General features: G+C 37.0%; 2 protein-coding genes and 1 pseudogene across 2 annotated transcripts; 2 read left to right on the top strand and 1 right to left on the bottom strand.

The window, feature by feature from the left end:
• Positions 1–800: 800 nt before the first annotated feature.
• On the top strand, positions 801–13,264 carry LOC112165864 (protein argonaute 5). The gene is made up of 22 exons (XM_024302564.2): positions 801–1,141; positions 1,379–1,608; positions 1,700–1,849; positions 1,950–2,083; positions 9,407–9,516; positions 9,803–9,924; positions 10,031–10,163; positions 10,279–10,395; positions 10,479–10,598; positions 10,680–10,751; positions 10,838–10,957; positions 11,045–11,198; positions 11,282–11,403; positions 11,495–11,635; positions 11,720–11,859; positions 11,945–12,007; positions 12,089–12,152; positions 12,265–12,400; positions 12,489–12,562; positions 12,686–12,780; positions 12,868–12,899; positions 12,984–13,264. Exons 1-22 carry the CDS (start codon positions 815–817, stop codon positions 13,142–13,144), a joined length of 2,817 nt encoding a protein of 938 aa, XP_024158332.1. The 5' UTR covers positions 801–814; the 3' UTR covers positions 13,145–13,264.
• Positions 13,265–13,522: 258 nt separating this feature from the next.
• LOC112167235 (aspartic proteinase 36) lies at positions 13,523–17,593 on the bottom strand. Its single transcript, XM_040507312.1, has 10 exons — positions 17,094–17,593; positions 16,657–16,786; positions 16,314–16,564; positions 15,989–16,216; positions 15,375–15,537; positions 15,119–15,192; positions 14,928–15,024; positions 14,575–14,641; positions 14,124–14,195; positions 13,523–13,978 (listed from the first exon to the last, which is right to left on the bottom strand). Exons 1-10 carry the CDS (start codon positions 17,324–17,326, stop codon positions 13,818–13,820), a joined length of 1,476 nt encoding a protein of 491 aa, XP_040363246.1. The 5' UTR covers positions 17,327–17,593; the 3' UTR covers positions 13,523–13,817.
• Positions 17,594–25,108: 7,515 nt separating this feature from the next.
• On the top strand, positions 25,109–26,765 carry LOC112163754 (annotated as a pseudogene).
• Positions 26,766–27,044: the final 279 nt, after the last annotated feature.

Below are 27,044 nucleotides of genomic sequence, written 5' to 3'. Positions count from 1 at the left end.
AATTGGTACAAAGGACTGTCAATATGACATTTCATTCCCTTTTGTTCTTTTCATTCTCTTACTCGATCTGGGTATCTGATAATTTCTTGATAACACTAACCTTGACAAGCATTTGGTCATCCTACCAATCCCTCTGCCATGTAGCTTAACCTTTTGTGATTTTCTCTTTAGTATTTGTGTTAGTAAGGTAGCGGATTCTTAAAGAGAAAAAGGAAATTCGATACTTAAAAACTACACAATCGTGCAAGAAACCGCATTGTCTGAACAGTTTTGCTTTTTTTGGTTTAATTGAGTCTCTTTTAGCCTTCACCTTGCTGAGGAAGTGATCGACAGCCTCTATGAGGAAGGAAACTCAACGCGTGGGTCCTACGTGTTTGCGTGGGCTGACACGTGGTATCTGATTCGCGGGGAAGGATCCTGGGTTTATACAAAAGGAGAGTGGGAAAAGGGTTTAAAATTTTGATACTCTATCAAGCTATAGGAGGAAATTACCATAAAAGCCCTCACTTCGTATAGATTAACCACAGGTCATGGCTACGGAGGCAGAGGCAGAGCTCACCAATCTCCTTTGTCTTTGTCTCTGGTTCGGTATGTAACTGGTAGTTTGACCGCGATGTGTGCGTGGGAGACAAGGGTAAATTCGTCATTGTGGGACTAGGCAATCCGCCATAACTTCCTACCTACGTCTTCTCGTTTTCTCAAATAACACTCCCTCTCTCTCACTATAAAACTCTCAGTTTTCTCAGATACTCTCTCTCACTCCTCTCACTCCTCTCTCTCTCTCTCTCTCTCTCTCTCTCTCTAGATCACGACAATGTCAGGGCGCGGTGGCCGAGGCCGGCATTATTCCGGCGCTCGCTCTAATCCATCGCGGGGCGGAGGCGCCGGGACTCAGACTCCTGCTTATTCTCCACCAGCGGCCTCGTCAAGTTCGGCTCCTCCGGTGGCTTCGCTGAGTAGCGAGATGGAGCAGAAGTTGACACTGGAGACGACGACGGACGTGGCTGTCGTGCCGCCGGCGTCGTCGAAGGCGGTGAGCTTTCCGCAGAGGCCGAATTTCGGGACGGTCGGCAAGAAAATTCAAGTCAGAGCCAATCACTTCCTGGTACAGGTTGCAGACAGAGACGTTCACCATTACAATGTAAGGCTTTTTTCTTTCTTTCTTTTTTTTGATTAAAATTCATGTAAATTGACGCTTTTACTGCACCTGCGGACTGCGGTAAATTTTGTTTATGCTGTATTCTATTTCTTAGTTAAAATAGAAAAGGTGACATTTTTTTCTCCCTATATCTGAAGAAAATGAAGTTAATCACACTTAGAATAATCGTTGATTACCAATGTACGTGGAGTTTTTGACGTTTTGATGTATCTGAATTAGGTTACCATAACCCCAGAAGTTGCATCCAAAAAGATCCACAGGGAGGTGATAAACCAACTGGTCTGTTTGTATTCCGAGACGCATTTAGGCAAGAGAATTCCTGCTTATGATGGCATGAAGAGCCTCTATACAGCAGGGCCATTGCCATTTTCCTCCCAGGAGTTTGTTGTCAAATTACTTCCAAATGATGGTCGTGCTGCAGCTGCAGGGTCTTCAACTTCTTCGAAAAGGTTATTGCTCATTGCTCGAGTTTTTTTTTTCTTTTTCTAGTTCTTGCTGTGTTCTAAAGCTTGTTTGAATTTAATATCTTTTCAATTACAGAAAGGATCGAGAGTTTAAGGTGGCTCTCACTTTGGCTAATAAGCCAGACCTTTATCAACTACAACAGTTCTTGTGCAGCCAGCGTGTTGAAACACCTCAAGAGGCAATACAAGTTCTTGATATTGTTCTTAGAGCTACACCATCGGAAAAGTAACAATCTGATCTACTCCTTCAAAAATATTGTTTTTTGATTCCCCTTTAATTTTCTGTCATAGTTTTATGTTGTTTCATTTTGTAATTTCCATCACAGGTACACTGTTGTTGGGAGGTCATTTTTCTCTACTGAGCTTGGGCCAAAAGGCAGTCTAGGTGAAGGTTTGGAGTACTGGAGAGGTTTTTACCAGAGTCTACGCCCAACCCAGCTAGGACTTTCCCTTAATATTGGTATTGTATTGACTATTGACCATGTTTTCTATGTTTTGAGCATTATACCAACTCAGAAGACAAAATGCTCCAACTCTGATCCAAGTTAATATTGCAGATTGTAAGATCAAATATGGACATAACACATATCATCATAAAGTAATTGATGATTAGCTTAATATCAATCCTAGTTTAACATGGATACAAACAGTAAATCAATACTTGTAACTTAATGAAGCAGTGTATCTATTCATTAAGGTAAGTAATCCTATTCTTAGTCTGCAAGAAAGATTACAATGAAGTGTTACATTAAGAATCTAACTAGGAAACCTAAACCGATATGGATAGCTTTAATGGGAAGCTTCTTGAGGTTTAAGTCACCTATATATACAGATGAATTGGTCCCTGATTACTACCGACGTTTTGCATATTGTTCTGTCCATTGAGAAGCAAGTTGGTAAGTAACAGAAGGCTATATTCAGTGTTCGTGTTTGCAGTTGCATAAGATGGAATCCATGCCAGTAATTGCTGAAGGTAAGCCTTAATCCCTTTTATGATTGTGTGCATATGTTGTGAGCATGTATATGGTTATTTTACAATTGGTATCAGAGCATAGGCTCACAAGTATCAAAATCGTTTTAGGGTTTTGCAAAACAAACACAAAAAAAAAAAAAAAAAAAGGGGTTTTTGCTTTACGGACCAAGTCACTGATCAGGTAACTGACCATGTAACTGGTCATGTAACTGATCAAGGTAAGTTACTTAAGTCAATTGCTGCATCTGGTTAAATATCAAGTTCACGCTTCCGCTGTGATTTTTAGCAGCAAATTGGGGAAAAAGCAAAAACAGGTTTTTCTGTGAAATTGATTTCGATTCATAGCATGATAATTGAATTTTGATTGTGCTCAAGAACACTAGTTGCATTCCCGGCGTGCGTTAGGTTAGAGTAGATGGTGACCGGATGAAATTTACAATTTCTTGATTGTTCTGTGGTTTCTTGGAATCGAAACAATTTTGATTGTGCTTGAATATGCATGATGAATTGATTGATGATATGGTATTGTATCTGTGATTGTGTAAAAATTGCATGAAGAACAAAAATCTCCCAGATTTTGTTTACACATTATTAAAATTGACAGATACGAGAGCTTAATTTTCTTACAAGGATGAATCTGGGTAGAATATAAAGTTAAAAGCTCATGGGTTTTGTGGTTTTCTGTTGGCATAAGTGATTATGATGCACAAAGCATTCTTCATTGATGTTGGCAGAAAACGATGATCAGGTAACTGACCAACTAGTCAGGTCACTGACCATGTAACTGGTCGGGTCACTGACCAAGTAACTGGTCAGGTCACTGACCATGTAACTGGCCAGGTCACTGACCATGTAACTGGCCAGGTCACTGACCATGTAACTGGCCAGGTCACTGACCATGTAACTGGCCAGGTCACTGACCAAGTAACTGGTCAGGTAACTAATCAAGTAACTGATCGAATAACAAAACTGAAATTGTGTTTTGTGTTTTAAAACTATGCTTCAGTTTTATCTTCCAAAGAAGTGGTCAAGTATGGTTTTAGAATACAAAACAGCAATATGCGTGCTTGATGAAAATAAATACGGATACTTAGAAATTTTTCTTCTGTCTAAAGATGTGGATAAATTTCTTTGGATAACTTGTTTTCATTGAACATGGTATATTGATAAAGAACTCCAGGATGTTATGCTTCTGCTCAAAAGTGTTGCTTAACATTATTTTTGGTTATGGACTGATATGAATGCAAGTATGGATTGTTTAGGTTTTCTGTATGTTCTTGTTTTGGTTGCTTAAAGCTAAATAAAACACAGAAAACTTAAAGTTATTTTCTTTACAAATTGAGAACTCACACGAATTTTTGTTTTGCTCCTTAGGTAACTCTTACATGAACTTGAACAGTGTCTTGATGTTAACTGGAACCAACTATAGAGCTTGGCTAGATTCTGTAGAAAACTATATGGGAATGCATGAGAACATAGACTATTGCTTCACTGAGGATAAACCTGAAGAGTTAACTGAAAAGAGCACTAAGAAGGAAACTGATCTTTACAAGAAGTGGCATAGATCCAATAGAATGGCTAAGAACCTCATTCGTACCTCTATGTCCAAGACTGTCAGAGGAAGTATAGAAGAACCTGAGCTAGCATCAGATTTTTTGGAACTCATAGGTGCTAAGTTTAAAGAAAGTGAAAAGGCAGAAGCTGCTAGGCTAACCAAGGAGTTTCATGATTTGAAGTACATGGGTTCAGGGGGAGTTAGAGAGCATATTATGAAGATGATCAATGTAAATGGCAGACTCAGGGAGCTCTTGATGGGGGTTAGGGATGAGCAGGTAGTGCATTATGCACTACATTCCTTGCCTAACAGTTTTAGTCATCTTAGGACCAGTTACAACTCTCAAAAGGGAAACTGGACTCTAGATGAACTTATATCCATCTGTGTGGATGAAGAATCTAGGATCAAGGAAGAAAAGGAACCTGCTACAACCATTAACCTCATTGAGAAGCCTAAAAGGAAAAAGCCCCAAAATAAGCTCAAGCCTATCAAAGCCATAACTAAGAGTTCAACAGCTGCAGTGGCCAAGGAAAATAGGCCATTTAGGTTCAAGTGCTACTTTTGCAAAAGAGTAGGACACATGAAAAAGGACTGCACTGGCTATAAAAATTGGTTAGCCAAAAAGGGTAAGATTTTTTCTAATACAGTTTTTTCTTTAGAAATTAATCTTATAAATGTTGAACCACAGTCTTGGTGGATAGATTCAGGCTCACCTATTCATATTACTAATTCTTTGCAGGGATTCATAAGGAGGAGAATCCCAAAAAGTGATGAAGTGAACCTGTGTGTAGGCAATGGCATGAGAGTGGCAGTCAAGGCTATTGGAACCTTAAAGCTCGATTTAGGATTAGGAAAATTGTTAGTTTTGGACAATGTTTTTTATGTACCTTCCATGAGAAGGAATTTGGTTTCGGTTTCTCTTTTAGTAAAATCTGGTTGTAGACTTGTTATGGATAGTAATGGAATTCTTATTTCTAAAAATTCTGTTCAAATTGGTTCTGGTGTTATTATGAATGATTATTTACAGTTAAATTGTTCAATGGCTCAACAAGAAATTTTACTTGTTGAAAATAACACAAACAGTACTAACACTTTAATAGGTGTTAAAAGAACCAAACTAAATGAAAAGTCTGCATTTTTATGGCATAGAAGACTCGGCCATGTTTCAAAAGAGAGACTGAAAATTTTGGTGAAAAACAACATCCTAAATGAACTTGATTTTTCTGATCTAACAGACTGTGTTGAATGCTTTAAGGGAAAAATAACTAATACTAGAAAGAAGACTGCATATAGAAGCCAAAATTTATTAGAACTCATACACACTGATATATGTGGACCATTTAGGCATCAAACTATCTGTGGGAATGTGTATTTTATCACATTCATTGATGACTTTTCTAGATACAGTTATATTTATCTACTTTCAGAGAAGGCACAAGCATTGAAAGCCTTTCAAATCTTTAAGTCTGAGGTAGAAAATCAACTAGAAAAGAAAATCAAAACAGTGAGGTCAGATAGAGGGGGAGAGTTCTATGGAAAGTACACTGAATCCGGCCAACAAAAGGGTCCATTTGCCTTGTTTTTGCAAGACAATGGAATTAAAGCTCAATACACAACACCCTATAATCCACAACAGAATGGTGTTGCAGAGAGAAAGAATAGGACTCTTTTGAACATGGTTAGATGTATGATGTGTACAACTGGTTTGCCTAAATTTCTGTGGGGTGAGGCTTTAAAAACTGCAAATTATATTTGCAATAGGACACCTAGCAAAGCCATAGAAAATACTGCTTTTGAGCTTTGGTGTGGCAGGAAACCTAGTCTTCATCACTGTCATGTTTGGGGATGTCATGCAGAAGCTAGGATTTATAATCCAAGCTTGAATAAACTTGACCCCAAAACTGTTAGTTGCTATTTTATAGGTTATCCAGATAAATCTAAAGGCTATAAATTATATTCTGCTCATCATTCACCTAGAATTTTTGAAACACATCAAGTAAAGTTTCTAAGTGAAAAGGTTCACAATACAAACCTTGAGGATTTAACCTCAGATTTTGAGGAAATTGTGTCAGATGAGAATATAAGTGTAGCATTGCCTTTAGAACAAGATGTAACTGATCATGTCACTGGTCACGTAACTGACCATGTCACTGACCAAGTAACTGTCCCTGGTCGAGTAACTGACCAAGTCACTGACCATGTCACTGACCAAGTCACTGCCCATGTAACTGACCAAGTAACTGTGCCTGGTCAAGTCACTGCCCATGTAACTGACCAAGTAACTGTGCCTGGTCATGTCACTGACCATGTCACTGCCCATGTCACTGACCATGTCACTACCCAAGTAACTGTACCTGGTCAAGTCACTGCCCATGTCACTGACCATGTCACTGCCCATGTCACTGACCAAGTAACTGACCACGTAACTGGCCATGTAATTGAACCTCAGAATCCTCCAGTGGCTCTGCCTAGAAGATCACAGAGAGCAAGAAAACCAACTTATGGGGGGAAGAGAGTGACTACATTGTTTATCTGCAAGAAGCAGAAATTGAAATGGACTGTGCAGAGGACAATGATCCAACTACATTTAATCAGGCCATTGAAAGTAGTGAATCTCATCAATGGCAGCAAGCAATGGAAGCAGAAATTAATTCCATGAGTCAAAATGCAGTTTGGGAATTAGTTGAACCTGACCCCAACCAGAAGCCTATAGGTTGTAAATGGGTTTTCAAAACCAAAAGAGATGCAAATGGCAATGTAGAGAGACATAAAGCAAGATTAGTTGCCAAGGGTTTTACACAGAAGGAGGGCATTGACTTTACTGAGACTTTTTCTCCAGTTTCTACAAAAGACTCGTTTAGGATAATCATGGCTTTAGTGGCTCATTTTGATATGGAGCTGCACCAGATGGATGTTAAAACAGCTTTCTTGAATGGCGAACTAGATGAAGTGATTTATATGAGACAGCCAGAAGGGTTTGTACAAGCTGGAAGTGAAAACTTAGTGTGTAAGTTAAGAAAATCAATTTATGGCCTAAAACAAGCTTCTAGACAGTGGTACAAGAAATTTGATTCTGTGATTTCTACTTTTGGATTTACAGAAAATCTTGTTGATGAGTGTGTTTATTTGAAGACTGTTGGGAACAATTTTATTTTTCTGGTACTCTATGTGGATGATATACTTTTGGCTAGCAGTAACATTAAATTGCTTAAAGATACCAAGAGTTTTCTATCAAGGAATTTCGACATGAAAGACTTAGGAGAAGCATCCTATGTACTAGGTATTGAGATTAAAAGAGATAGGGCACAGAGACTACTTGGTTTGTCTCAACAGAATTATGTTACCAAAATTTTAAAGAGATTTGGTATGGAGAAGTGTGCAGCTGGAGAAGTTCCCATGTCCAAAGGAGATAAGTTAACCAAGAAGCAAAGTCCCAATAGTGATGTTGAGAAAGAAAATATGGAGTCAAAGCCTTATGCCAGACTTGTAGGAAGTCTCATGTATGCACAAGTCTGCACTAGGCCGGATTTGTCTTTTGCAGTAGGGATTTTGTCAAGATTCCAATCTAATCCAGGCCATGAACATTGGGTAGCTGGGAAGAAAGTGTTGAGATACCTGCAGAGAACTAAAAGCCACATGCTAGTTTATAGGCAAGTGCAGGATCTGAAACTTATTGGATTCTCAGACTCGGATTTTGCAGGGAATTATCCAGACTCCAAGAAGTCCACTTGTGGATATGTGTTCTTGCTTGCAGGAGGTGCTATTGCTTGGAAAACCATGAAACAAACACTTGTTTCAACTTCTACTATGCAAGCTGAATTTATTGCAGTATATGAAACTGTGTGTGAAGGACTTTGGATTAGGAATTTTCTCATGCAGACCAAAGTATTGAGTCACATTGTGGCTGGAACACTTGTAATTTATTGTGACAATGAGGCTGCAGTTTTCTTTAGCAAGAACAGTAAAAGGTCAAATAATTCCAAGCATATTGATCTAAAGTATTACAGTGTTAGAGAAAGAGTAAAGCATGGTGAAATAGCTGTTTTGAGTATTGACACAAATTCACAGCTAGCAGATCCTTTCACTAAGGCATTGTCAGTAGCAGCATTCCAGAAACATACAGCAAGCATTGGAATTTTAGCTAATTTAGATGCTTAGGTTCAGTAGAGAGTTAGTCCAGTTGGAGCATTTAAAATTCTAAGGTTTTTTGAGTTCTTGTGTTTTAGTTGTGATCTTTTATTTTGTTTATCACAACTTGTTTGTAATGACAGATTTTATTATTAATAAATTTTGAGGTATTTTCAGATTTTGGTTATTACTGCAGTTTTTGTTGAATGTTCTGAAAATTATCGATTTTGTGTTTAAAGTTATACTTGCTATCAGATGGCTTAAATCATGTGAAGCATGATGTTAAGGTTCAAGCAATATCTTTAAGCCATCAGTGTTCAGTAAATTTGCTTGAGTTTTTGGTTTTAGAAACATAAAGTAGGACCTAATATATGTTTACTTGTTGATACACATTAACATATATTGTATCACTTCTGGTTTGACATATGTGGATTGCAGGAGCTTGTGTTTGTGGTTTTGAAACTCTGCATTTTTGTTAAAATGTATACTGTTTCTTGCTCTGCATAAGTAACTGTGATCTGACCATGTTGGAATGGATTTTCGATTTAAGTTTGTTATCTGGCGCGCACTTCAGTAAGTTAAGTAGGTTTTGATGTTCTCTGGTGCAAATCATCGAGCATGATATGTGTGAGTCCAAGGGGGAGATTGTAAGATCAAATATGGACATAACACATATCATCATAAAGTAATTGATGATTAGCTTAATATCAATCCTAGTTTAACATGGATACAAACAGTAAATCAATACTTGTAACTTAATGAAGCAGTGTATCTATTCATTAAGGTAAGTAATCCTATTCTTAGTCTGCAAGAAAGATTACAATGAAGTGTTACATTAAGAATCTAACTAGGAAACCTAAACCGATATGGATAGCTTTAATGGGAAGCTTCTTGAGGTTTAAGTCACCTATATATACAGATGAATTGGTCCCTGATTACTACCGACGTTTTGCATATTGTTCTGTCCATTGAGAAGCAAGTTGGTAAGTAACAGAAGGCTATATTCAGTGTTCGTGTTTGCAGTTGCATAAGATGGAATCCATGCCAGTAATTGCTGAAGGTAAGCCTTAATCCCTTTTATGATTGTGTGCATATGTTGTGAGCATGTATATGGTTATTTTACACAGATGTGTCAGCGAGATCTTTTTTTGAACCCATTTTGGTGACTGAGTTTCTTGCTAAACATTTTTACCACACTGATCGTTCCAAGCATTTGCCTGATCGTGATTGTATAAAGGTACATATTAGCCAGTTATCAACATATCATTTGCATGAAGCTATCTTTACTCTGTCTTAAAGGTTCTTCCCCTAAGCTTTATTTATTTATTTTTATTTTCTTACAACAACTTTATCAATTAGCACCATTATATGATATTCTTAATATCCACTTAAGGTTTAACATTTTGGGTTTAATTTTGTCTATTTACTTGTATTTGTTCAGACATTCTTTGCTTATGCATGAGTATATACTTGTGTTTTTCTTTCAGTGAAACAGTATGACATGTGTTCATAATCATGCACAGGTGAAGAAAACCTTGAAGCGGGTCAAGGTAGAAGTTCGTTTAAGGGACTGGACCAAAAACGAAGAAGTTAAGAGAACTTACACAATCAATGGACTATCTGCAGAACCATTGGAACAGTTAAGGTGAGTATTTTATAATCTTTTGACCTGGTTATATGTAGCAAGCTAATTGTGTTTTACATATAGGTATTTGTTTTGTTTGATAATGTTATTTAATTTTGTCTCTTAGGTTTACTTGTGAAGATGAGAACACATCAGTTGTGCAATATTATCGTAAGAAGTACAAGATTGATCTCAAATATGTAGCTTGGCCAGCCATTCAAGCTGGCAATGATTCAAAACCCGTATACTTGCCTATGGAGGTTCTCTTGTACTCGACTTCATAAACTGTTCATTATCTTGTGTGCTTCCCTCTAACTAAGAATGGTAGTTGTCTTTAGATAGATGATTTGTCTTTTTCATCATAAACTTCTGCAGCTTTGCTCAATTGTTGCTGGGCAGAGATACACAAAGAAACTGAATAAAAAACAAGTCACTAACTTACTAAAAGCAACTTGTCAACGTCCTCGGGACAGGGAAAATAATATAACACAGGTATACCATCACTGGCTGGTTTTTATTTTGACAATGAAATATTTCTATCTTCTATGTGCTCATACTGTTACATCAATGGACAGATGATTAGGGAGAAAACCAACAATAGAGACGATAAAGAATCTCTTATAAGGAGGGAATTTGGATTACAAGTGAGAGAGGAAATGGCATTGGTTAAAGCTCGAGTTTTACCATCTCCACTGGTAATTATGGATCTTCAAATTTTTTGTTTCTTATGTTATTATATACTTTTTTTCATTGAGTGATTGTATTGTTGGCTACAGCTTAAATACCATGACAGTGGTCGTGAAAAGAGTGTTTATCCCCAGATGGGGCAGTGGAACATGGCAAACAAGGTTGATCTCATTTACTAATTTTGATTTATCAGAGAAAGTGAGGTTTAAATCAAAATTATATTACTGATTTTTTTATTTAATTGTAGAAAATGGTCAATGGAGGTAGATTGCAAGTCTGGGCATTTGTCAATTTCTCCAGAGTATCCCAAGATATTACTTTTGAGTTTCTTTGGGCTTTGGTTGATGTGTGCAACAGTAAGGGGATGGTATGGCTCTGATTCTATTCGGATTACTAATTATCATTTTTTCCTAGAACTGTTTGAATTGACTGGTTTCTTGATGACTCTTTCTAGGAGTTTTCTCCCCAACCCTTGCTTCCAGTACAGTTTTCTCATCCTGCACAAATTGAGAGGGTACTCAGGGATATTCACAAGTTGTCTGATCAGAAAGGACGACAACTTCAGTTATTGATTGTCATTTTGCCTGATCAAAGTGATTCATCTTATGGTGAGTATCAAACCAGGACCCTAAACAGTGTTGTCATGCAGCAAAGTGTAGCTTAAAATTTGATTATGCTGATGTAATTGCAGGGAAGATCAAACGAACCTGTGAAACAGAATTAGGAATTGTGTCTCAGTGCTTAGAGCCCCAGAAAATAAAAAGGTGGAATACACAATATTTGGAAAATCTTGCCCTTAAGATCAATGTGAAGGTTTGTTCTGTAGAGTCTGTACATTCTCTTGAGCATTTCCAGTTGGTTGCAACATTAAAACTTTGTGATAGAACAATAAAATATTTTGTAGGTTGGTGGACGAAACACTGTTTTAAATGATGCAATTTATAAGAAGATGCCTGTTGTGACCGATCGCTTGCCCACAATTATATTTGGAGCAGATGTTACTCATCCAGCAGCCGGGGATGACAGTAGCCCATCAATAGCAGCAGTGAGTTTGATCTTCTATTGTTATTTACTTGAAACTTGAAAGCTGTTGGTGGTGTTGTTTTAACTCTTTAGTTCTGTCTAACAGGTCGTTGCCTCAACGGATTGGCCAGAGGTCACAAACTACAGAGCAATTGTTTCGGCGCAGCATCACCGCGATGAAATAATCGAAGATCTCTATAAATCACACAAATCTGAGAAGGGTTTGGTTCATGGAGGAATGATAAGGTTAGGAGTTTTAGTATGTATCTGTGATTCTTCTTTTCCCTTTAACAACCGTCTTTCTTATTTTTTCTTTGTTTCTCTTCTCTAGGGAACTTCTCGTTGCCTTCTACAGACAAAAAAGATTAAAGCCGTCGAGAATTATATTCTACAGGTAATTGTTTAGTTATTTTTTCTCTTCAGTCGAGCAAAATTGCACGACATAACTGATATATGTTCTGTTGTTACCTGACAGAGATGGGGTTAGTGAAGGCCAGTTCAGTCAAGTTCTGTTACATGAGGTGGATGCTATAAGAAGGGTATATAACAGAAAATAGGCAACTACAATCTCGTGTTTTACTATATGAAAGAGAATGTTTGAATTTATATCTTCCTTTTTTTTTTTTCCTTTTCTTTTTTTTAATAAAACAGGCCTGTGCCTCTTTGGAGGAAGGATATATGCCAACAGTAACGTTTGTGGTGGTACAGAAAAGGCATCATACTCGCCTTTTCCCTGCTGATCATAGCAATCGTGGTCAGATGGACAGGAGTGGCAATATTCAACCAGGTTTCAAGTTTTTATCTCCATTTTCACCAATAAATTTAACTAATTTTTTGTGGTTTTGAGTGTTTAACTTCAGCCTAATTGTGTTTAGGTACTGTTGTTGACACCGAGATTTGCCACCCTACAGAATTTGACTTTTATCTCAACAGTCATGCTGGAATCCAGGTACTGGTGTGTCGTTTGCTTACAAAATCGCGGTTTTGTCAGTGGTCTCAACACACTGCTAAGGATGCACATTATGTTTAGTGGTTTAATTTGAATTCTGCTGTGGATCTCCTGCGCGTGTAGGGAACGAGCCGTCCAGCACACTACCATGTTTTGTTTGACGAAAACAGATTCACTGCCGATGGTTTGCAAGTTTTAACAAACAATTTATGTTATACGTAAGTACACAGATTTATTCATTCATTCATTTGGAAACAAATTTTCTTTTCAATGACTTTGAAAGTTGGATCCAAATAACATTTCAGGTACGCAAGGTGCACCCGATCGGTTTCTATAGGTACTCTCTCTTTTTCTTTTTTGCTTGCATCATCTATTTTCCTTGGATTTTGCTGTTTCCTAACGTTTTGTCTTTCGCGTGCAGTGCCACCTGCTTACTATGCTCATCTGGTAGCTTTTCGAGCACGGCATTACATTGAGGGTGACTCATCCGATGGAGGTTCTACAACTGGTGGGGGTGCACAGGTTCTCCGAGCCCTTCCGGAGATCAAAGAAAATGTGAAAGAAGTGATGTTTTATTGCTGATCAATAATAAATTCTATTATCTATCAAAAAAATGATAATAAATTCTATTATGTGATGGTGAAAATGACGATTATGTAGTGTATTTTTACAGAAATCGTATGGGGAGTGATTTTACATGTACCCTAATGGATGACCTCTCTTTTTGGCTTTTTGCAACCCATTTCTTATGATTGGTTATGTTATAAATGGGCATCATCATATGATCCATGATGCAAGTTCCAAGGGCCAAAACCTCTCTTTTGCAACCCATTTTCTATGATTGGTTATGTTATATATGTTATATAGGGGCATCATCAAAAGATCCACGATGCAAGTTCCAAAGGCCAAATTTATTAATTGGTATGTACAAACATGTAGAATCGCACGGGCATCACACTATTACACAACACAGAAGCTTTGTATAGACTAATATATATTCCTTGAACAAATTACATGTTAATGTAATTTACAACTTGTGGAACAATGTGTAAGCTCTACATGGATGATGGGGAAACAAAGAAAAACCTTTGACAATAAAAGCCACAAAACCTATTACACACTTACCGACCAAAAGGGGTTATGAAAGCTATAGCACATGGTCTTGCTGGTTGCTACAAATATAAACCAGCAAGAGAACAAGATATACAAAAGGAGAAAAAAGAATGGTAGCCCCACTGATGTTTTGAACGAAATGCTACAAAAACAGGAAGTTTCCTAGCATGTATAAGATCAGCAAAAGAGGTATAAGCTGGTAACGACTACTATGTAGAGAAGTACTGTCGCTTAGTTGTCCTGCGTTGACATATTCACTTTTTCCGGTTCTACTAGTTGCAGAGACATTAACTGACAATGAACCTAGAAACATCAAGATGAGAAAAAGTGATCAAAGTCTAGTGTTGCATAAACTCAAAGTAACTTGGAGAGCGAGTGGATACATAAAGTTTAAACAGATGGTTGCATAAAAATACTTTAGGTAGGAACGTAGGATTATTATACTCACAGTCATAGTTAGCCCAGCCGATTCGTTGACCACCCAAATCATAAACAAAGATTCTGTCTTTTAGGACAAGGTCTGGCAAAAGAAAGATTACATTAATGAGTGTACTAGATATATTCATCATATAAATATAAACAAGGGGAGAGAAAGAGCAATAAAGCATATCAGCATATGCATGTTGAGGAGCCACAGAAGCAAGGAATAAATACGCTTATAATATTACAATGCCGTAGTTTAAGTTGCATCAAATATGATGCTGTTGTAGTTTCAAAGAACTTATTAAGAAAAAGCTCACGCAGAAGTGTGTGTTTACTGCAATTGAACTTGTAAAAATTTCAAGGCAAATGAAACTGTTCAAAGAAAACTAAGAACTTGTGAGATTATAGAGCATATACACATCTAGAACCTCCAATAATAACTCAGTCAATGATAAGTTTCCAGTTTGGTGTTGTACCTCCTAAAATCGTGATTCCTGAACCTTGAATTTTCTGTAAGCCAATGCACCACCTTGCAGCACCACCCTGTGACCAAAAGTTCATACCAATCAGCTTATAGTTTCGGGAAAAGGACATCAAAACTGCTTCTGCTCAATGTGATACAAAAAGGAGAAGCTATGCATCAACGCTCTAATTTTTATAGCTTGGAAAAATCATTTCCACTTTCAAACAAATACCAGTGCTTACAAATGGAGACTAACAGTTAATGGAGAAAATGGTGAACAAGATGCAGAAGGATGTCTGTACATTGGACTATTGGAGAATCAATATAAGGACTGTTCGTGACAAGAGAACTAACGAGAAAACTTACAACAGAACTCTGCTGTATAAGGTAATCCTGAGGTCTCAGAATCATAGATGCACCACCAGCAAAGTTTAAAGCCACTTGAGGAAATATATCATTCATACTGAACAGATAACATACAGATCAGAGTACATTCATAACAAAAGAGAGCCAGTGAAGGAAAAAAATTATGGAGATGATGAATCCAAAAAGTGAACCTGGTGGTGATTAAATAACACTGGTTTCCATTGGAAACAACGGGGCGCACTGATTGTGAAACAGTAGTAGTAATCTGCATGACAAGAAAAAAAATCTAGTTCTAAACTTTTCAAACTTGTGTTGACCATATAGTAGCAAAAATTTCACTCCATTGCAAACCAGAAAAGATGGACTTAAATTACTTGGAACACAAGCAACAGAATGATGTTCAGGATAGCCAAATTATGACTAGGGAATTGCTCAACTAAGACTTACGGCATTTATAAAAGGATCATAAGCTTCTGCTGCAAGGTATGCCAAAGTTGTACCAGAATCAACTATTGTTCCTCGGTTGCTTGATGTTGCAAACACTGTTGGATCAATGGGCAGTGCTTGTCCGTTGACAGAAATGCTCTGAAGATTCAAGTTATAATGAGGCCTGATATATTGAATTCCAAATGATTAGTCAAAGACAGGAGTTGATTTTTGTATGATCTTTCAGAGGTCTAGTAGAAAAGAAGTAAAAATTTGAAACAAGTATACTTTATATTATATTCAGATCAGAATTGAGATTCAAGTTCATAAGTTTATCTGCAAGTACATGCCAAACGACAAGTTAACCTGTAAAGGCGTTCAAAAGGTTAAGTGACCTGCTATTTATTGTCTTTCTCATGGCTTTATTTGTCCACATCGAACAAGTTTTGAAGGTAATTTCTGACTTTTAATGGTTTGGTTTCAGTAAAACTAGAATCTGCTATGACAGAATACAGATTCAGATTTTATGTAATGACTGTTTTACCATAATTAAGTAATGTAAGACCACCAAAGATGTTTGGCACTGGAGTAACATATTAAGATGTGCATTGTAATTATAAAAGAATGCAACGTACTGTGATGGAACAAGTGGGCTGTAGACTATATTTGGCTCCACAATCTCGCCGATAACTAATATACCTCCACCATTAGCATCTCCCCTCAAGCAGTGGGAGAAGACATTTGGTGCAACTCCTTGTGAAGCCAATTGAGAGATGACAGACATACCCTGCTGGCCAAACCCAAAGATCCCATCAACTGCTCTATCCGACTTTGTCAAGTCTCCAGTCTGCAAGGTACTACACCTGTTTATACCATCTAAGAGAATGACTTCCAAGACTTGAGAAAAACGTACAAGAGAGATGCTGATTATTTCACTTGGGAAGACTTGTTATAACTCACCCAAAGACTATGGAAGCTGAAGAATTTTGGGTCATAGAACCCTCGAGAATGGTCTGAAGGTGCAACAAGTCCGAAACATAATAGCCTGATGTCCCACTGCCATCTCCATACTGAAATGTGTATGAACACTGGTTATTCTGAGTGGAACAAGCAGAATCTGAGGACTGAACCCCGAGACTGCATCTTCGATCCGTACAAGAAATGAACTGTGACGTTGATGAGCGTCCAGGATCAAAGGAATTGAGCTGAATCTGTAAGAAATACAATAAACTACTTCGAAAAAAGTTCTCACAATCTCAAAAAGATTGAAAACATAAAACGAACAAGGAAGTCTGATTGGTACCGGGAGTCCACTCGTTTCGGGACAACCATTGCAAGAACCGCAACTGACCCACAGAACATCACTTCCGGTATCAATTTGCACATAATAGTCTCTTGGAGGAGATCCCAGTTGCAGTTTAGTATAATAAAGCCTAAAAATTGCAAGAAAAATCAGAGTTAGTAAGAGCCCTCCAAAAGTTGAGATGCTAAACACCCATTACTGTTAACAAACTTAAGCATTAGACTGGACAAAAACCAAAGCAAGCAAAGAGGAAAGCACAGAGCCAGAAATGAATGAATTGAAAATTTGCACAGAAGCCAATAAGGAAAGGAAATAACAAACAGAGGAACCAAGCACAGAAGGAAACTTGTAATCAAAGAAACCAATCCCAAAAACCAAATCAGAATTCAATCACATAAATCAAACAAAACCCATATCAGAAAAAGTGAGAAAACTACCCGACCCGGAACGGATCGAAGGTTCCCTCGACGGGGAAATCAGCGACGCCGTTTGAGGACTGCAGCATTCGGCCATGCCGGACTCTGTCACGAGCTCTGAGTTGACTCAGCGGCACTCGGTGGTCGGCCGGAAAAGCCCTCTCCAGCACCAGCGTCGACGGAAAGCTACACAGCACCACCGCCGCCGACATCAGAATTGCTCCGGCGATCACAATTCCGGCCGGAAAGTCCATGTCTTTTGGCTCCCAGACCCACAAAGATCAATAATTTAGAAACTAGAACACAAAATTCAAAACTTGTTTCAATCAAATTTCAGAGTTTGGTTTGAATTGGGTTACAAGAAAAACAAGCATTGAAGACAAAGAATTGAGGTAAGTGTTGGAATGGGGAGGAGAGAAAGAGTGTTTCAGGTAGAGAGAGAGAGAGAGAGAGAGGGTATAACAGAAGTTTCAAAAATGCGATAATGGATTACGTCGGCCACCTCTCTTTTTTCATGGTATGATTTTTTTTTTTTTTGGTATTTTAATTTCGTTGCTTTTACTTTTTTTTCTTCTTTTGCTTTGCAAATTGCAAGTGCGAACGAATTTTTTGACTGGGATGTGAGTGGGATCTGCGTTGCGTTTCTTTCCTGTTTGGTGAACTACAAAAATAAACCAATCACTTCCTTTTGGTAACAACAACGTGTGCCTAATAACTCTCTCTGTCTCTCTCTCTCATATTGCCCCCTTCATCTGTTACTGTCATGTTTTCGTACGGAGTGAGAGAAATAGTTCCCATGCACAGTTTTTCACTGTGTTTACTACACAAAGTGACAAGGGGTATTGAGAATGGAAATGGACCCAATATCAAAATTCAATACTTGAATAACCGGAAGTATCCAAGGGGAAGTAAGTATTATATGAATCAATTTTTTAAAGAAAGCATTTTGCTTACCAAAACCTTACAGCACCAACAACCAAGTGGTGGGATTTATCTGCATTCTTATTACAAATTGCATATGAGTAGTAAACAATTTAATGTGAATGATTGGTTCCAACGAATTCTATACCCGATTGAATTCTGTCTTCCAATTCTTAAGTTCCATCATTTCAAACAACTAGAGAAGATATTTAGCAGAGCCGCCTCTATGTCTTTACACGAAGTAGTAGCCCTCAACCAGGTACAAGCCATTGTTATTGAGCTACCCTAATAAGCACGTAACATGACAACTTTACCTCTATTTTCTCTATGAATTAAAGAACCTAAAGGCTTAGCCCCGTCCCGTTTGGAGATCGAGTGACCCTTATGGCACGGCTTAGTGATCAGTTTAAGGAAACTAATCAGAGCCACACCTCATAAGTTTTATAATCAATTTTGTAATATTCTTTTTTCTTTTTTCTTAAACTTTCATATAAAGTGAGACTTGCGGCATGTTTTAAATTATACTTGAAGAAAAAATCAATCTTCAACAGGCTAATACTAGTTACAAGTAACAAATTTGCATCATCCATAACTGCTTCCTAATGCTTGTTACAAATTGATATTCGTGTTTACTTATTAATGGTAGCCATGAGACTTCACATGTTGAAAGTTTTTGTTTGTTTTTTCTTTTTCAAAACAATGAGAAAAAAAAATTAGAAAAATTGATAATAAAACCATTGTGGGTGTCATTTCTTGAGGTTTCTTGAAAATTCATATACAGACAATTTGTTTTTTTTTTTTTCCTTACATCATTAATTTCACCAAGACGAGATAATCGATGATCCATACCGGTTGTCCATCTATTTAATGAAAAAATTAATGTTTATTTCTAATTGCCACTTCTCCATACCTTAAAAGGGAGAGGTTTTCATCCCGAAAATAAGTTCATATGAACACTTCTTCGTGATTTAAAGAAGGGCAAAATACAACTTACTACCATGTGGTTTAGGTCCAAAATCAATTCAGTCCCTGAAATTCTAATTTCATCAAAAACAACCCTGCACTTTCAATTTTGATCTAATAGGTCCAATTTGTTAGTTTTCCGACAATTGAGTTATTCAACTTGTTAATGTGGCTCATATATAACCTATGTTTTATGATGTGGTGTCGAGGTGGTCTGCATAGTCAATTTAGAAGTGAGTCCTACTATTAAAAATAAATAGTTTTTCAATAAATAATCCAACTATAACTTGAACTCATAACAAAATATTAACGAATTAGACCTATTAGATCAAAATTGAAAGTACAGGGGTCTTTTTGATGAAATTAGAAGTTCAGGGACTGAATTGATTTTTGACCTAAATCACAGGGTACTAACTAGTATTTAGCCCTTTAAAGAAAAAGCGCATCCTACAGCCTCCCTCAAAGCCAAGCATTCAATTTGCTAAGGTGAGAAAACTGCATATGAGAACAAAGCTGCCATCATGAATTCATGATCACGTAGAATTGCTCCTTTCATTCCAAATTCTATAATTCTCAAACCACGTACCATCTAAAATCATTTTCGTAGTATAACATTCAGGAAGCAAAAGATGCACAAGACATGAAATTAGCTTCACAAAAACATGAAAAATAATATACACACTAGCAAAATTAAGAAGAGTATTTTTAGAAATGTAACATCACCACATGATTTTTCCTTTTATGGAATGCACTGGAATGATACGTTGGAAATGCATGCATTCTAGAGTACATGTAGTACAACTGTAAAAGACAATACAAACTTATCTTCTGTTCACCATACCAATTCAGATCAAACAATTAAACTTGTGAATCCAATTTAAAGAATACATCCCCTGTGAGTTAACCAAGCAATGTGATCTGCAGACTACAAATTTAGGTTTATCTGATCTTAATTAGATTTTGGTTTTGTTTTGTTTTTTATTGATTTCGATAAAAGTATGTATGACATTCAAGAAATTGAGTTTCATAGCTAAAGAGTTCAGCTAGCTAATTTGTTGTAGATTCTTGTTATTTTAGTTCGGCAAAAGAAAGAAGCAGCGGGAGAAAGATCGAGGACCCCAATGGCCACTAATAATCTCCAAAGAAAACCAAATCCTTCAAGTTCCACTATCTTTTTGGAAATGGCATATCTAATTCCACGTCTTTGTGAGCTTTAGCAGAACCCAATGCACAATTATTTCACATTTTACTTTTGTCAAAGGCGGGGCTTGCCGTTCCCTAATTGATCGACTTATTATTCCCCATGCTTTTTATGAGTGATTCCTTAATAAGCAATCCAAGCTGATTTGATTTGGAAGTTTAATCCAATTTAACTCAAACTGGAATGCCCTAGATGTTTGAGATTCTTTTAGTTAGCATCGGATTGTTGCAAATTAGGAGTTTAGGACCTTGTTTGGTACATGCATCATGCACGGTTGAGATATATGTATGTATGGAGCTTGATAGGAATTTAGAAGCTAAAGTTTACTTGAATCTGTGTGGCTAGATGAATGATGACTTAATTGTCCATGTAGTTGTACAAAGCTCAAATCCAAATAGCATTAACCATGTAAGAGGAAACAAATTAAGTTATAGTCAATCCATCGAGATGCAAGAAGTTCAACCATAAGACGAGTTATCTACTAGACTTATACCAGCACTTCTAATAGAGATGTCAAGTTTGTCAAATTTAAATTGGACAGATAACTTAAAATATTGTGTAAAACAGTACAACTACAACCGAATTGTTAAAGTTTTAAACTTTTTTGTCACAGTTTCAAAATTGGGCTGGAGCCCACGTTCAAATATATGATGTATGTAGGTACAATTCTTGTACATTCGCATTGGCATTCCCATACAAAGCTCAAAGATCCTTTACAGATCTCAGAGAATCAGGTAAATGTATTTGCATAAGCATGAATTGCAACATGTGTTGCAATCCCCAAGTCTGCAGTCAGTTTCATGTAGAGTCTGTTTTTAGAAATTAGGGTTTGGATTTTATGTATTTACATTTTTTAAAGATTCTTCTGATTGTTAAAATCGTGTTGTTGATGTCCTAGGGTTTTTAGGAAGTGTCCAATCCTAATTGATTTTCTTGAAGATTTGTTGGAGTTCTTATATGGGAAGTTTCTTTTCTAATTAAATGGAAATTAGGGTAGAATCTTTGCATGGTTGAGTAGTTGCCGTAGATCTATCATATAAGCAGGAAAAAGACATGGTCAGTTGTGGATCTAGAGACGCAAGAATTGTGATAGAGTCTTGCATGTTAGTTTGAAATTGAGTCTTCACAAAGAGTCAAACACTTGGTCCATGTATAAGTGTCATTGATTGTGTTCTCATATGCATAAAACTCTCTTGTGATCAGTAGAGAGACGGTGAAGAAAGAAGAGCGAGATTTGATGATCATTCAAGTGAACAAGTTCTAGAAGGAAGACAAACTTTGTGTTAGCTTTTGTCTAAATCTTATAACCGAGTAAGTGCTATTCAAGTTTTTACAAGAACATATCCTTTTGAATAAGATGATCATTATTTTGGGTTCTCAAGAGTAAGAGGCCCGTAGTGTTTTTAATCTCATATTTGAGGTTTTCACTGCGTAACAAAAATCTGGTGTTTAGTTTGTTATTTTGGTTTCTGCTGTCCAGTAAGGATTGATCAGTGCACTGCAATCTCCATTTTCCAGAAAATCATTTTTTGTCCTTGTATTTTCAATGTATAAAATGCACAAGGCTATAATAGCTATAAGATTTTGGAAGACAGTGAGCCACGAGATTTAAACTTACAAAATAAAGAAAAGGTAGGAGATATTGCTCCCCTAAATTTGATGGTCTAAGTCAATATGCAAATGTGTTTGTCGTGGTTTTTCTTTTTTATTGTAACTTTTTCAGTTATAAAAAAAAAGTTACAATATGTTATTTACATGTAAGATACGATTCATAGATTGAAGTGGTTTTATATATGGGTGCGGCTATTGTCACCCTATTATTTTATTTGTTCACCCTACTTGCTCATTACTAAAATGCATTTCAATTATTAAATTTTCTTATCTAACTTATTTCTCTTTTCAGAAATATCCTTATATGACATATTCAATTAAAAGAGAAATTTTTTTTAATGAAAATCTCTAATTTACTTTATATTAATTAAAAAAATAAAATATATTAAAGTTTACTAATAAAATCATAGTTTGATTTACTTCCATTTTTTTAATTTTTACATTCAGTTTTAATGTTCGTCTATTTTAATCTATATTAAAAAATTAGCAAGTTAACAACTATGAGCAATGAAAGAAGAGATTGCTTTTTTTCTTCGAATTTTAAATTTTTACTTTCGGTGTTTAAAAAAGATGTTCAAAGATTTTGATAAAGTTAACACAAATAGTTTTGTGAATTTGATAATGAATTAACGATGAAGATGCACCAAAGAGACAGAAAAATAGTAATAAATTCAAATTTGGGTGGAGAAGATGAAGACTAATGTTATTAGATGAGAAATTAAGTAGTTTTGTATTTAATTAATTAATTATGTATTTAGTTTTCCTTACAGATTCATTTAGATTTAGAAAATTAGTGTACTTATTTGTAATTTTATATTTGGGTAATATAGTTTTTCAATAATTCACATATTTATAAGGTGAACAAAGAAATTAATAGGGTGGCAATAGCTGCACCCTTTATATATTTTTTCTTACCATTACAAGTCTCCACATAAATTTAACTAACTCACTTAAAATGCTCTAAGCTCTACAAATTTTGTCTCAACGGCTATTAAATTCCAATCAAATGCTCATTTGCTACTTTAAAATCTGCTTTACTTCAATGTCGACGAGTCATCTCACTAATCCACCAAATTATTTGATCCCGTAAAGCAGCTGAAGAAAGAAAAAAAGAACGAGGACGTGGCAGATCGAGTGATCTTATTTCTTTCACAGATTTTGAGGCAGCAGATTTGATCTGGGCGGCCGGGATCAGCAATAAGAATACAAGTGGCCAAATGCTGCTTGTCGGCAAAAGGACGTCAAAGACATAGCACAAAGCAAATATTCTAAAATGGGAAGGATAAACAAACATGCTTCTATTTAGCCATTGAAATTCAAGATCATCCGTTACAGAAAGAGTGAACTTTCTTGAGGCTTGCTGTTCACCATTAGAATTTTATTACCCTTAAACATGGATCAATTGTCTATGAAATTTAAATATTTAATTAGTACAATTTCCTTTAACTATATATGTCTTCACTTTGTAGGCGTTAAGAATGATCAGTTGGGATCGACCGGAATCAAGCCCTTCCTTTCAATGCATGCTAGTAGTACGTGTCATTTTGATTAGTTAAGAAATGGTTGTATTAGAGAGTTATGCTTCTAATATTTGTATTGAGAACAAAAACATGAAAAATCATTAGATTGTTTAAGGACACCTTGATTGTGTGTCTGGCCCAAACTTGAGTTACTTGTCTGAGTTGTAATAGGGTTAGTCTTATAGATATTCTCGGAGATTTCTTCGTTGACATCTTAATCATTGTACGATTATGTTTCCTTACAAGACTCTGATTCTATGCTTGTAATCCTCTATATAAAGAGGCTCCTCTTATCAATGAAAGCACAACTCATTCTCTCAGTTGTTATCTCTGCATCCCAATTTCAAATTTCCTAAAACACGTTAGTAGTACGAAGCCCTAACCCTGAAACAAATAGCCAAAACCTAAATTCGAATACAAAACCTTAAAGCCTTTTTCTACCTTTGCCTTACATCTTAAAGAGCTTGATCCCAGGAGTCCAAAACCGGCAACCGAATCCCAAGAACCAGCCGAAAAAGCACCGAATCGGCCCCCGGAAGCAGAATTAGAGAATTTACTGGTTCACCGCCTTCTGTACCTCCAATTACCACAAAAATTTGTCAACATCAGAATCTTGATCCCATGATTCAGGAAGCGGAAGAAGATCGTCAAGAATCGGTCTAAAAATTACTGAACCGGCCGCCTAAGTGACTGAACCTCAAGCAGAAAACCGGACAGAAGATATTTAGGACAGTTTCGGCCAATTCTGGCCAAGTTCCGGCCAGCCACCGGCCACCTCCAACCCCAAAAAAGATTTGAATCTCAACCAAGATATTATACATAAAACCCGTGGCTAGTTTACTAGCGAAGGTTATCTTGTTGATTGATTTAATTTATGTATCCTACTAGCAAAGCATTACTTGTAGACCTACATAGCCATATAATTGCGACCTATCAGAGATTTAGGAAGCTTGCAAAAGCTGATGCCAATATACATCACTTAGCAAGAAGTGGAAGACAAAATTCTTGGACCCTGTCCCGTCAGGGTTTGTGGGAGGAGCAATGTAAGACATAATAGAGGAAGCCTGCTCACTTGCTCAGTTACTATGGCATTGTTCATTCACTTTGCCTCCACCCCGCTTAGGTTTTGCCTGCATAAGAACCTTGATCTCAATGAGTTCTTTGTCAGCCTCAACAAGTTGCAGAACTAAACTCAAAGGAAGACAGAAGTGAAAGAGCATAACAAGAGCTCTTAGGATATGATTTCTAATTGGGATACTTGATGCATGACTCAATTGGCGAAAATCTAATTAAATTTAGTAGCGCTTATCACCCTCAAACGAATGGTCAAACTACAGTTGTGAATCATTTATTGGGAGCTCTTTTGAGCTATATGGTGGATAAAATATAAAGACTAGTCTTTGTGATCAAAACTTACTTATAACCGCTCCATTAATCAAAGCACTAGAATGTGTCATTTTCCTATTGTCTATGCTCCAATCCTAGATAAAACTAGAGTTAATAGGAAAGTAAAATATTCAGTAAGTATAGATGACATGTTAACTTAGACTCGAAAGAAGAGAAGAATCCAATCTCAAATACAAGGCGCATGTAGACATCAAAAAGTGACTTGTAGAGTTCAATGTTGGAGATTTTGTTCAGGCCATATTGACTAAGGATCGATTTCCAGTTGAGAAGTAGAATACGTTGTTATTAAGGAAGATAGAGCCATTAAAAATAGTAGAGATCGAAGATTAACCCCAGTACCAAGCCATATACGGTAAAACCTCTATATAGGAATAACTTTCATTTAGTCATAAAAAAGGAAAAAACACTAGAGAATGTGTACCCTAGTCTCGCTGGTGCACGGTGTGTGCGACTGGAAGGGATGTCTAGTTAGTTGGCTTGTCTACACAGAGGCAAGGGATGAGATGGAGGAATAGAGTCACTACTATTCAGGCTAAGATGTAGTTACTTGGTTCTAGGGTTTCAGTTTTTCTCCTGATGATTTGTCTGCTTGGATTTAGATCAGTTTGCGATTTGACTATTCGGGTGGTTGGGAACTGGATGGGAGATCGGGGCCAGGAGGAGGTGCGGTTATGGTGGCGGAATTGATAGGTCTGTGGTGGTGTTGGTTTGGGCTGGACTCGTGCTTCTTCCTTGCTGGGCCTGGTTGTCCTTGGGCTTGGACTATCTCTCAAAGTCGCTACCATTTTTTGGTAGGATGATGTGGGGTACTTATAGAAGACCATTTGAACCTCATCTCCTCCAGCACCAAGGGAAGCTCTTAAAAGTGTCCAATTGAGAACTGTAACTCTGTAAGAGTGAATTTGCTTTTCAAGGTAACGTGAAGAGGCATGCTGTAGAATTTCACAGTGAGGATTGCCCTTCTACTAGCGATGAAGGACAGAAGCAGCATGTATGCCAGGAACCGGGCTGTGGAAACGTGTTCAAATTTGCTTCAGAGCTGCGGAAGCACGAGAACTCTCATGGTAGGTTTTATATTTGAATTCTATTCCTTTTTAGGTTCAATTATCTGTTGTCTAATTTCTTTTTGTCTGTGGTTGTTGAATAATGTAAAGTGACCTATAGAATAAACACATTTTTCTTAAATGAGAAGATGTGGTATCGCTGAAAATTTTGTGTATGTACGTTAATGCTAACATCGTCCTCTATTTCCGCAGTTAAGACTCAGTGAAGGCCTTTTGCTCTGAACCGGATTGTATGAGATATTTTTCTAATAAGCAATGCTTTAAGGACCATATCCAGTCCTGCCACACTCATATCACTTGCGAGATATGTGGGAAGGAGCGGAAAAAGAACATCAAAAGCCATCTCCGTACTCATGAAGATGGAGGACGTTCTTCATTGGAAGTTAAATGTGATTATAAGGCCAGGGTTGTCTTCTCACATTTTCTAAAGTGAGTTCCTAAGAAGACTTCAACACTATATACACGTTGATCTAATTTACTTGGTTTGACATGAAAAAACTGTCTAGCGTTGTTCGGTTTCTTATGTTCTGTTGTTTTCTTCTCAGAAATCAAATCTTCTTCAACATGTGAAGGCTGTACACCTCCAACAGAAATCCTTCGCTTGTAGCTTCTCAGGCTGTGGTAAGACATTCTCATACAAGCACGTGAGAGATAAGCATGAGAAGTCTGGATATCATGTATATGCCTATGTGAGTGCCATGTTCTTGGAGCATTCAATCTCTCTTCTTCTGGAATGTTTACGTATTCTTTATGGATAAACGCGGTTTTAGACAATACCCCATTATGAACTCGGCGTGTGACATCTGTTGGTTATTGCTTTGAATTGCAGGGGGATTTTGAAGAGGCTGATGAGCAATTCCGGTCTAGGCCAAGGGGTGGGCGTAAGAGGAAGTGTCTGACAGTAGAAATGCTTGTACGAAAAAGGGTTACTCCACCAGATCAATTCGGCCCAGAGACAGAGTTCCTTTCCCAGTTCTTCTCACAAGAGGAGGAAGACGAAGAGTGAGTCACGCCCTCGTAGTTCCCGCTATAACCCATGGAAGTTGGGTATTTTGAGTCTCTAAACTAGATATGTGTAGCTGCCTTTTGTAATTATTTAGACAGTGAATTTCATAGTCTTGTTTCCTGGGTTCTGAAATATTCTGAAAATTGCTGATCTTTAAGAGCAGACTAGAGTGCAAGGCTAGGCATAAGGCTTGAAGCATCAATATATATATAATTTTTTTTTTACAATTACTCTTGTTTAGGGTTTAGGAAATGAACAGCAGAAAGGCATAAGGCTTTA

This window comes from Rosa chinensis, chromosome 5 (assembly GCF_002994745.2).
Source record: "Rosa chinensis cultivar Old Blush chromosome 5, RchiOBHm-V2, whole genome shotgun sequence".
NCBI classification, from domain to species: domain Eukaryota; kingdom Viridiplantae; phylum Streptophyta; class Magnoliopsida; order Rosales; family Rosaceae; genus Rosa; species Rosa chinensis.
The sequence above is the reverse complement of the archived record's forward strand: the minus strand, read 5'-3'. Positions and strand labels throughout refer to the sequence as shown.